Genomic DNA, 13,101 nt, shown 5'->3' on the forward strand with positions numbered 1-13,101 from the left:
AGGATGTTTTTGTGCTTTAGCTTTCGAAACTTAGTCCGCAGCTAGTAAAAATAATATAGTCGAAGAGCCAGACTATGCGATACCCGGCAGTCACTTACGAATGCCGGGTTTGTTTGTTTGTTTGTTTGTTTATTAAAATATTCATAGTGTTAGAAATAAATATTCGGCCCAGACGAAGACGTGCATGAGTCCAAAACCTTGGCCAGACTGAGTTGATCTCGGACAAACCTTAGGTCGATAAATCACTGGCTTGTCGTCTCATGCATGGAAAAACAAACAAAAAATAAAATATAGTACTCGACCTTGCATTTCCCCAATCCTTTTGAAGTAAAAGGACTTAAGCTAAACTTGTGCACAAAGCCGCTCGGGACCGGTGTCAACCAACGAGTATGAGTCAAATACGACCAAATAATAATCGTTTAATATAATATAGAAGCCGCCCACGCGGCTCATTTCTCGAATGACAGAAAAGGAAGAAAATGAAACTGAAATTGAAACTAAAAACATAACCGAAACGATTTTGAAGGGGATATGTGTAATGTGGTGTATATTAAACAGATAATTACGTCGCATTTGGATCATATTCCGCCCATATGCGCACAAATTCGTCTAAGTGATGAGCACCCAATATGCTGGAGTCCCTCGTGAGATAATCAAAATTATCCATGATGACGGCGACGAACAGATTCAACATCAGGAAGGAGCAGAAGAATATAAATGATACGAAGTAGGCGTAGGCCAGCGTGGATCCGCAGTACTCCCCAGGTGCCTTCTCGGCGTCCTCGTCGCAGGCCTTGCCCTTGAGGCAGGCCAGCATTATGTTTGGCCAGGCCTCGCCCGTCGCACACCTGCAGATCCGCGGTAATGGTGGGATGTGGCAAGAGCGGTCCACGGGTTAGACAGAATGACACAGATAATTAATACGCTAATTGGGCCTGGCTCCGTCTAAATATGGTTAATATCTGGTTAAGGTAGATCTAAATATGATTAATTGGTATGAGAATGCGCTTTATGAGTGTGTCGGTTCGTTACTACTGACCAAGTTCTATGTATTTACAGATAAGTAGATGACGAGTGTATATACATACAGGGGACTGAATGATGTTAAAGGTATGTTGTATAGCTTACTCTATGTATAATGACTATATTATAAAAATATGATCTTCGTTCCTTTTTTAGCGTTCTTTAGTTTGAGGTAGATTGGGTTTGTGTCTTTTAAATCTACATTATACTTCCAGGTTATAAAATAGGCAAAAGCATTCTTTATCTCAACATCTTTTTCGTATGGAAATATATCAGGGACCTTACTGATCTAAAAACTGACACGAATTCTACTAAAATATTATTGAAATTATCTGGATAAATCTTTTATAATCGTCTCCTTTCTATTTCATGTTGAAAGAGTGAGGTACTGGTTCGGAAGACTTAGTACATCGTATAGTTGCGATAAGAACAATCTGGTCAAATTGATTTACTTCTGTTTTGTAATAAAACAGCATATAAATCGAAATATGGTCGTTTTGAATTTTATTTAAATCGGACGACAGCGTATATATTATTTTTTTTCAAATAAATTGGCAGAGGAATATTGACAAGTTAATTTATTAAATATATTAAGCATGTAAGCTATTATTATTTTCTATTATTGGTCCCTGAAATGTATTGATTACACATTCATTTTAAATTAATATGATTACCATTAAACTATTACTATTATTCTAATAATACTTTATTAATAGGCTATATTCGTTATTATAAGCAAATTTTAGAAACAGAAAAATGTTAAATTAAAAAATTTAGTACATTTTGACTCTTGTTATTTTATAAGAATTGCTATGGTTATATTCTCTCTCAACACACTATGTAGATGGATTTACATACAGACTAAGTTACGATTTAAAAATACCTATGGTTGGTAGCTAGCGGAAGACAGACAAATATCTATACCAATTCAGACTTGTCATACCTAGATTCATAGTGTAGTTGTGTACTATATTAAAGTAGGGCGAGTAGCTAGATAACGAAAAATAATGATATGATTGTTTTTACAGACATACGTCAACCGAGAGTTCTATTAACTTTACTATCATTATATAATATATATGTAGATATAAAGAAATATAAATAGGGAGGGGTAAACCGTTTTGCGTCGTACAAGTATATGACAACTATATATATATATATATATGTATGTATGTATATATAGCTATAAAATAAATTTCCAGCAATACTATAAAACTATTAAACTTTTCATTTAAATCCCAACTGATTAACTGCAACAACGAAAAGTGCAAACTTCGAAAAATCAAGCTGCGCTCAAATGTAGTAATTTTTAAATATAGCTCTACAGGTTTGTAAATACATAGATATTACATTTATGTATACGTATATTCCAGTTTTGTTGAATCAGTGTCGCAACTCTAGAACTCAATCTACTTACACAGGTACAAAAAAACTTTAATTATTGGTACGCAAAACGAATGTATGTAATGAAATTGGTTGGAGATCTGAGTTGTTTTATATTGATTGTTTTAAGTTGTAGTTATGGATTTACCACCGTTTATGGTTGTCTCAAATCCAATCGATTCGACATTTTTGATCCATGATCAGCTTGGGAAACCTCGAAGAAAGTTATATTTTATCATACTAGAAACCAACATAGATTATATAAAAAAGTGCTAGGAAAGTCAGTCTAAGATCTAGATTATGTTTTTGGCATCAATGGTGGTGACAACTTGAGATTATTTTTTTATACGTTTTAGAAGAAACTAAGAATGAGCTAAAATTGGAGTTTCTTTGAAAACGCCTTAAGGCTTCTAAATTCTAAGAATCTAACTGACATAATATATTGTCGTTGCTAGGGTTATCACTTTCAAGGTGCTATCCACCCCTTTGAAGACCCTATCGCTAGGCTATTGTTTTTACAATTAATTATAAAATATAAAATCGCGACTTGAACGAAATTCTATCGATGCGAGCATATGGATAGTGGTATAGTTAAATTATGCTAACTTGTATTATATGTATAACTATTAACTTAATTACTGAGAGTCGAAACTTTTAGTTGGGTAATAACAGTACATATTGCAAATGACTGGAGAAATCTAGGAGTTACGTACCTGAATAGCAACATGACGCCTTGAATAAATGATTGGAAGTTGTTGTGTCTAGTAATGGAATTTTCCACCGTACCTAGTTTGATATTCCCGAACACCTATTCACGATTCAAATATCGGTAAAGAATGCATTGATTATTTGTTCATTTGTATTTAGAAACTGAAATGGTTAAGTTATATTTGATATACACATTACACAGATTCGCCTCCATTTCATTATTCTCCACAATGCTGTCTCTACTACCAACGAAAAACCCTCGATACCGCTTCTTCCTCCTAAAAACGGCAAATCCATGTGTGAGAGTGGACCAAGAGGACCAGAAATCCTCATTGTTGCATACACTATGCGTATATAATGTGTGGCGACTTCCCCCGATTCGCAAAGTCGATGTAGATGTGTAGGTGTGGGTTGATAGTTTGAGAATTGCACAGCTAAAACTCTATGACAGTCAACATTGGAACACTTAAATCTCTTACTCAATAGCTCTCGAATCAAACAATTATAATCAAGTTTTAAGTAATAATTTGGTTACTGGACTTACAAATAACAAGACAAGCCAACAAAAAAACATTTATATAAAAATAATATGAAATTAAAGTACGACTGCATACAAAAAAGCCACAAGGCTATTGAGGGAAAACCACAAAAGAAGTAATTTCTGTTTAAATAATTTCGTTTTGAAATTTGTATTTGATTGATTAATGAGAAATTTGGGACCTAAAGCAAAATATGGTTGTAAGTTTGTTCGATTTCACTTAGTTTATTTTATTTTTATAAAAAAACACTGTTAAAATGACCTGATAATTTTTGTTACAACTTCAAAGTTTTTTACTTACTTTCAGTTAATAAAATAGTATTTGCTTAAAACTGCTAATGTGGTTTTCCACTTTAGTAAAAATAAAAAAAAGCCCGTTTCAAATATGGTTAATAGCTCGTTCGTTCAATACAAAATGTGAGATTAAGTATCAAATTAGAAAATGAAGCATTGCCGAATAAATCTGACCTTTATACAAACATATAATTAGATAATAAGATAAGTAGTAATAGATCGGTAATATCATCTGCTTACTGGATTACTATTTGACGTTCTATTGATTCGTTTCGAGAAGCAGTATAATCTGAAGTCTAGGAAATACACGGCTGGTATCTTCACAAAAACATAAACATTAAGGGAAATTAACTTGATTAACTAGCGCATCTATGTACAACATTAAAACATAATGTGCTATGGAAAAGCTACATTCACATTCGATAAGTGTTGAATACGAGTCCAGAATAATGGAACGATTACAAATCAAAGCTACTAATGGCATACGAACATGTAGCTCGATTTAAAATCTCAATCCAAACAATACGGATCAAACAACTTTTAAACGCATACACTGTTTTATTGATTGATTGATTGCGAATATGCATAGGTTTTAAAGTTTGAAGTTTAAACAGACAATGGATTGATGATCGAAATTAATCTTTGGTTATGGGAAGTTGACCACAGCGGATTCCCTCTAGTATAATTACACCGACCGAATCCACCATCGAAGACTGTGGAGTGGGTTTATACGATAAAGGACCTCGTATAAGCGCACTCGCAGGATAATTTCGAATTATGACTCGAGATATGACTACGTTTAATGTTTAGTATAAGTGACTGTTGTGCCATCTTTGGGTAATCGCTATTAAATTACTATTGCTAACTAGGTTACTTTTCTCGTTTACCGAAAGAGCAGCATGATTCCACCGGAGAACGACTGGAAGTTATTGTGGCGGTTGAGTTGCGTGTCCGGATCATACTTTATGTTGCCGAAAACCTTTTGTTTTGATGTAAACATTATAATTGAATTGAAGAGGCATTAAATTGGTCCAGCAATCATGTTTTTTTTTTTTTTTTTCAAAAAACCAACTTCTTATGTTGTCTATTCTAGTGAACTATTTTATAAGTTTCAAACATAACTAATGCAAAACCAAACTAAAAATACTAATTTCTTATTCTAAATGTTAAAAAGACCACCAGAACTGATCATCGGCAACAAGGAATGTTCGTTCAACCCCAAAAAGTATTTAGCGGATCTCTTCGCAGCATGAAGTGAGTGGAGCCTGCAAGCTTACAACCAGCCCACACAAGCTAACTAAATATCTTCGACAAACTGTTTACCCTAGCATAAAAATTCACATTTCATTTAATTTTTTTTTTTTTTGTTTTTAATCCGGGACTTACCTGCATGCCGATAATGGCGTATATAAAAAATAGCATTGCTATAAGCAAACAGACATAAGGAAGTGCTTTAAATGATTGTACAAATGTCCAGAGGAGAATTCGTATTGTGTATCCTTGACGAAGTAATTTGATAAGGCGCGCCGCACGAAACAAACGCAGGAAGCCGACGTTGATTGAGTTCGACTGTAAAATATTATTGGCCAAAGGAAGAGAGTCGAAGAAACAAAAAGAGAGAGAGAAAACAGAACAGATAAGGAAATTGGCATTAGACTGGTTAACGTTCCCGTCTTAACATACGAATTCCATGAGCTCGGCTCAAGGAACTAGAAGGCGTCCCCATCGATCTACGTGATTCGATGCATTTCAATCTAAACTATCGATTAGTAAGTAGCTCGTTCCGTTAGTAGTTAGTAAGAGTAGTATTAGGTGAAGTGCAGTAATATGTGGTTAGGCGCAGTTGTAGTAAGTAGTAGGTAGTAAGTAGTTAGTAATAGGTAGAGAGTTACATACATAGAAGTGGCGGTAGGTTCATTGGTTAGTTGTAAATAACAATTTGTATAAATCAATTAAGCTATGTAAGTTAATTCGCTCTATCACAAAAAATAAAAGTAAAGACGATCGAATTGGAATTTTACTCATAGTATAGTAGTAAATAGTGTACACAAGAGTGAGGCCAAATGCTAAACAAAAACTCGGCTTTGCAACCATTTTTACAATAATTGTAATATACATATTTTTGAATCATGTTTTTGTCAAAAAGGTAATAAAAAAACTATTCAAGTGGTATTTTGTGCGCATCACTGCCTGTTAGCGTTTGTGTGTTTATGTGTATCTGTTTCAGTGTTTTGTGTTTTTGGATTATCACCCAAAACATAGTGATTTGTGCGTGGGCATCCGCCAAATACTAATAACAAAACTGTACGGAGTAGAAAAACACACATATTTGTTAGATCGTCTAAGGAATAAATTTTGAAAAGCGATGTTTGTGCGTGGGTTTTTTCGTCTAAACTAATCGTCCCAAGGTAAAAGTGGAACATGCGAGGCGTGTTCTACGTATATAATTTGTAAAGGGCCTAAGCTGCCGAAAACCAATTAGACAGTACAACAGTTAGGTAAGTATGTACAATTAAGTTGCCTTGGCAATTACTCCAAGTGCAGAAAGTGAACGTTGCGGTACTAGTTGCTTATACACGTTGGGTTTTGAGTTTTAACAAATAATGTAAACGTAGTCGAATCGTTATAACCGTTTCGACTGGGGCTTTGGCCAAAATATTTTACGCATCAGCTGTTGAGACCCTCGCATGGGCGGACGCATCTCAGGGTTCCATTTCGGATCATGGTACCCCGTATGCATCCGCGCAGGCGGGTGTTGGGTGTTGGGTGTCGGATAATGAATAGCCAGACACGTCAACCGCTGATTTAAGGACGCATACCGCCTCACCGTGGGATCTGCATTGATAGGTCACAAAGGAAAGTCGGACCTTCGTGTAGCCGATTTGACACTGTAGAACATGGAATTATATACTATTGGTGGTTATTAATATTGCATATGTACACTGAAACAAACAATAAATCATTCTACCCCGAAACAGAATGGAACATTGGGTGGTCCTGGAAAAGCGCTTAATTTCATTCGAAAAGGATTGAATGAAGTTGACAGAATCTTGTTAAGATCAGGCAATCTCTTTCGGACCAATTTTAAGGCCATTTCGGGATTACCCTTTGTTTATCCCGTTCGGATGTTTATTTTTTTTAGTCTAAGTATTTAATGAGTTTGCACATACTTAAAGCTAGAAAGTGTATAGAGACAAATAGTATTTGACTACGGAGTCTAGAACGGATGAGGGATTAGATGTCAAAATAGCAGGATGTGACACAAGACTGCCGTTGCCTGTTGCACAACATTGGTGTAGGATATGTAAATAAAACAAGAAAGGAAAGCTAACTTCGGGCGGAGCCGAAGTTGATATACCCTTGCAGAATACTCTGTAAATTATATTCTCCAAAATTATTCATATGATGCATTCTTAATACTCATAAAAAATCCGAACTTCCTAACTTTAACAACACCAAAGTTATGGCATTTCCGATCAATCAGTTATATGGCAGCTATAGGATATAGTCGGCCGATCCTTATGAAATTTGGTAGGTCGGATTGATTGGCCAAAAATAAAATCCATAGAAAATCCCAACTTCCTAACTTAACAAACACCAAAGTTATGGCATTTCCGATCAATCAGTTATATGGCAGCTATAGGATATAGTCGGCCGATCCTTATGAAATTTGGTGGGTCGGATTGATTGGCCAAATATAAAACCCATAGAAAATCCCAACTTTCTAACTTTACAAACACCAAAGTTATGGCATTTCCGATCAATCAGTTATATGGCAGCTATAGGATATAGTCGGCCGATCCTTATGAAATTTGGTAGGTCGGATTGATTGGCCAAATATAAAACCCATAGAAAATCCCAACTTTCTAACTTTACAAACACCAAAGTTATGGCATTTCCGATCAATCAGTTATATGGCAGCTATAGGATATAGTCGGCCGATCCTTATGAAATTTGGTAGGTCGGATTGATTGGCCAAATATAAAACCCATAGAAAATCCCAACTTCCTAACTTTACAAACACGGAAGTTATGGCATTTCCGATCAATCAGTTATATGGCAGCTATAGGATATAGTCGGCCGATCCCGGCCGTTCCGACTTATATACTGCGTGCAAAGGAAAGAAGGGTGTGTGCAAAGTTTCAATCCGATAGCTTTAAAACTGAGAGACTAGTTTGCGTAGAAACAGACAGACGGACAGACGGACAGACGGACAGACGGACAGACGGACAGACGGACAGACGGACAGACGGACAGACGGACATGGCTATATCAACTCAGGAGGTGATCCTGATCAAGAATATATATACTTTATAGGGTCGGAGATGTCTCCTTCACTGCGTTGCACACTTTTGACCAAAATTATAATACCCTCTGCAAGGGTATAAATATGTTAAAAGAAACTCGCGTACACTGTCGTCACCAACTTGGTAACTACCAATTGGTCGAGAGATATATACACGGGATATATGGCATGAGCTAAGCAGAAAGGCTATATCTACCTGGGATTCTGCGCTTGGCTATGCAATGGCTCTGAGGGGTATGCGGGTAGATAGAGAGGAGTACAATGAAGAACAATTCCACGCTGTTGTTCCACGCGAAGATGTGAGTCTTGGGGAACTTGGGACGACGCACTTAAAAGTAACTTAATTGGACTATTCTAACCCAAAATCGAAAATAAAGGATGCGGGAAAATACACACATGTATATAGTCACAAAGATCAGGCCCAACCCTGTCTAAGCTCTCTGATATTTGGTTAACTAGCTAAGAGTAAATATGTAGAGAGTGGGCGAACAAATAAAAGGAAGTTGAATCTACAGATGATTCGACGATGTGATCTACTCGTATATAAAGAATTCAAAATTGAAATTACAATTCGTGGTAAACATTCTGGTAGTAGTTAAAGTTTAGCTAAATTGGCTAATTAGTCAAAGAATTTTGTAAGTTGTAGTGTTGTATTGTTTTTGTTGTCATCGTTGATGTTGGAGTTGTATTAGTTTTGAAAGTAGAAAGCTTGTTAGGATAGATTTGTTTACTTACATCCTGTTAGTCAGAAACCATTTTTAATTGAAATTTTCGGATTTGTTTTGAGACAAATCAATGTGCACACAACTCATATACCGCATAAGAAACGATTAATTTTTTTTGGACGACTCAGGTTATTGTTCAATCATTGATGTAGTTGTTGTAGTTAGTTGTAGTAGTAGTGGTTGGTGTTGTTGAATTTATCATTGAGCAGTTTGTATTCGATTGCAATCAGATATTCGGATATAGTTCAGATCGTTGCAATTTACAAGACGAATAACAACAAAGAAATTTTTATGATTGGTTTTTGTATTCAATTGGATTGGTTTTGGTTTTTCAATGCAGTTTTATTTTACTCAGACGTTTGACGATCGATCACAGGTCAAACGAAATTCGTTGGGCGGCGTTCAAAAGATTTTTGTTGATTTTCGTTATGGTTTTTACACAGTTTTTGTGATTTTTTTTTTTGGAAAATACAGAAACAAATAAAGTAGAGTTGAAAATTAGTAGGACAAGTTTTCTGCAGTTTCTAGCAGGTATACAAAGATAGATCAAGATCAATATCAGTAAGCAGAGTTTTCTATGTTGTCTATGCATATCTCTGTGTGTGTATAGATGTCATTGTAATAGTGTATGTATTGATTTCTAATTCAATTGCTTAGGACAATTACAGCTCAGCAAGGGTCTAAGTCGTTACTTCTATTCTCGCAGAATGGCTTGGCTATGCTAAGCATGTTTATAACCCTCCAACGAGGGCTTTTAAATTCGATCACTCAATTTAAAAATGTATTTAACAGAACTCAAAAGGGCGTGGATTGAGGAAATAAAATAGGAAAACCGAAAGTCACCTCACAAATGGATAAAACAGCTGTATTTCATTTAAGCGTTAACTGAAACTGAGAAGGAGACCGAGACTGAGACCGAGACACCCTCTTACCTCTCTTACCCAGACACACCATATGGACTCTCGGGATCTGAGGTGAAACAACCAAGGCAAGCAACTCTAACCATACTCCAGCATTAAAACTTCATAGGCGGTTTAAACTTTAAAGCATTGTGGTTGCGGTAGTTAATAAGCGGAAGCAAACTTATCAAACACACTCCGAGTGAATTGAACTATCAAAATCGCAAGTTTTAGTGATTGAGTGTATGGAGCTTTATGTATCTGGAAGTGCGAGTGTGAGTGTGAGTGTGTCATGCAGGAGATGTAAGGAAAGCTAATCCAAGCCCAACTAATAAGTTGAGCCATTCTAAGTTGCAGTCATGAGAAAGATGTGAAAGATGTGAGCATAGCAAAACTGAACGTGACGGTGTTAATAGAAAGTGGAGCAATTATGTTTCGGGCATTTGCGGCGGGAGAAAGCAAATCTTGAAAGCCATCCTGGGACTTATGATAGAGAAACTACTGCTCAACCTGCGAAAACATTACCCATAGAGAAAACTAGCAGGAGCAGGCGGAGAGCGGAGAATGGAGAATGTAGAATGTAGAATGGAAAATGGGCTGGGGGTTCTCAATAAAAAGACCAGACAGTACTGAAATCATGCTTTTGAAGTATCAAGTTTACGAATGGTTTAAGATCAACAGAACTCGATAGACGTATATAAAAAGATTATCCAGTCTGAGCCTTGTTTAAGTACCTCGCTTGGTGTCATTAGTTGGCCTCAATGCAATTATTCGCAGACCTCGCCGGGTGCGACTACTTACAGTTACTGATAGACTGTTGGGCAGCTCATAAAACACTTCGTCCGATGCGCAAGGTCGATGTGATAATGATGTCAATGATTTTGATCTTGCTCTGGTATTCGTTTATATATCGGATATTTATCGAAGCATTATTCAATATCGGATACTCTCAAGGTGCGTATGAGTGTGTGGCTTTTACCTTATGTTTACAGTAGGGGTTTGCGTATTTTGCGTGTGTGCATGACATTATGAGTGAGCATTAACCGCGACGAGTTTCTGTGTGTTTGGTGTGGCATTTGTCGTGAAATTGCAAGATCGGTTAAAACAAGGACTCCATGTGCAATGTAAACCAAACGGAAGGAAGTGGATCAAGACTCAAACAGTAGTTGCATTATAACAACGCACTCTAGAGAAACTTTAAGTATGACACGATCAGTTCAGCATAAATTCCCTATCTGGTATACATAGGTGTTAGAAGTTACGTACTAAATTATATTTAACTTGACATTGATGAAATCACATTCAGTAGGAATGTAATCTGAACTATATTTTTGTTCGTTTTTATATAAGCAAACTCAATTATGTATCAGCTTAACATTTGTGGTAAAATTTTGATTACGGCTTTGTATCCAATCCTATAGTTGCGCATAACATTTTATTTGTATGAAAGGCTGTGTTGATTTTAGAAAAAATGTCTGATAACGGAAAGGTTTTTTTGACCACTATAATATTTAATATTTTTATTAGAAGTTCGATCAACATAAAACGCATTTATACCTCTTTATCGGCAAGAACTTGACTTTGGCCATGCGAACCTCATAAATCGCGAACATCTGTGGCAAACTAGAAAAAGTTTTGGGCCCAAATTGGACAATTTGCAAGGAAGTTTATACAGAATCCTTATTTTCTGGATTGCATACTTATTTATACATATATGCATGTATATTTACAACTATGAATATATTTAATATTGGCTAAAATTGTTTCGATGTTTATATTTGTCAATTTAATAATAACTCGATTGAGTCAAGGTGACCCTCAATGAATATATATGTTTATGAGCAACAATAGGATCTTCAAAATATTACAAGTAACGTTAGCCGCTTTAAGATTAAAAATGTTTAGACAAAAAAAAGATTGCTTTCTTTCGCTAACAATATTAATTTGATATCTACTGAAAGCTAACAATAAATTTGTAAACTTTACGGTGTTGTTGGACGAACTTAACTCGGAAAGAGTTCAAATTGGGCTGATTATCTCCTGTTAAATATTCATGTAATATATAGTATATACACATATTTCCGCCCACCCCTTGCTGTACATTCCACTATTAGCTTATGCTTCACTGTAAGCTTTTACACGCAACATTATACAAGAGACACAGAAAGACAGTAAGAGGTAACTAAATATAGATATGTAGATACAGAGACAGACAGAGAGACACAGTAGCAAGTACAAATCGCAATGTAGTGTGCTATGCAACAGAAAACTGATTGCCAAATCGAAAACAGAAATGAAAGTACGAAATTTAAGGAAGATGGATTAACTAAGATAAATAAGTATACATTGTCGAACGAAGAAATAGCTATTCGTAGTGAGTTAAGTATAATTATAGATATATTTTTGCAAATATGAAGTTTTGCTGTCGATAATAAAACGAAACTAGGTCTGTTTTAGGCGAACAAAAGGAAAGAGGAAAGATAAAGATAAAGGATCGTAATTAATAAGCTTTTTTAGTGGAAGGCCATTTACTTAGCAGTTTAAGCGGAATCTAAGTTCATTGATTGGTACACATCGAAACGTTTTTGGATAAATGCAAAATCAGTGTAGATTGTGTTTCGTACTTACATCGTGCTGCAGGTTGTGTCGTTTGGTTGTTCATGTTGTAATTCGATGTAGTTGTAGATGAGAGGCCACGTCCACACATACACGGGCACGTGCCACATATGTGTGTGCACGTGTATGGATGCGAATGCATGTGTATATGTGCGTGCACGCGGTTGAATTACAGACACAGTAGCAGGACATACACATACACATGCATGGGATTGTTGAGATGATAGATTAATTTCATCGAAATTGTTGATCGATTGATTGATTAATTTGATTTGGTCGATTTGTTGATTGATTCGGTTGGGGATTCCATTTTCGATTGATTTGATTTGATTGATTCGATTTGGTTTTGGTTTTTGGTCGGTATCAAGTTGACATTTTGCATATAATCATTTGAATTTAATTGGTTCAGTGAGTTTATATATATTTTTTCATATACAAATTCGGTGGTGAAATGGTGGCATTGGTGATTGTGGTAGTGGATCAGTGGTTCAGTGGATCGGTGGTTCGGTGGATCAGTGGTTGTGGTGGTGGTGATCGGGAGAGAAATATAGAGTTTTGTTGCACATTCATTGCATTTTGTATTTGTAATTACATAGATGGTATAGTTTA

The 13,101-nt window shown here is 35.8% G+C and overlaps 1 protein-coding gene across 33 annotated transcripts in view; it reads right to left on the minus strand.

Annotated features, from left to right (window-relative positions):
• The window catches only part of LOC108048229 (voltage-dependent calcium channel type A subunit alpha-1), a 62,453-nt gene that overhangs the window by 20,459 nt on the left and 28,893 nt on the right, over window positions 1–13,101 (minus strand). For 16 of the 33 annotated variants that reach the window (XM_017128811.2, XM_017128767.2, XM_017128758.2 and 13 more), the window contains 5 exons: window positions 12,505–12,510; window positions 8,988–8,990; window positions 5,333–5,515; window positions 3,120–3,214; window positions 567–848 (listed from right to left, as the gene is read on the minus strand). In XM_017128811.2, coding sequence (XP_016984300.1) covers window positions 567–848; window positions 3,120–3,214; window positions 5,333–5,515; window positions 8,988–8,990; window positions 12,505–12,510 — 569 coding nt within the window. Of the gene's footprint in view, window positions 1–566; window positions 849–3,119; window positions 3,215–4,833; window positions 4,926–5,332; window positions 5,516–8,987; window positions 8,991–12,504; window positions 12,511–13,101 lie in introns of all 33 variants that reach the window. The other 17 variants (XM_017128845.2, XM_044460820.1, XM_017128968.2 and 14 more) reach the window with 6 other exon arrangements.

This window comes from Drosophila rhopaloa, unplaced genomic scaffold, assembly GCF_018152115.1.
Source record: "Drosophila rhopaloa isolate 14029-0021.01 unplaced genomic scaffold, ASM1815211v1 contig_3, whole genome shotgun sequence".
Lineage (NCBI taxonomy): Eukaryota > Metazoa > Arthropoda > Insecta > Diptera > Drosophilidae > Drosophila > Drosophila rhopaloa.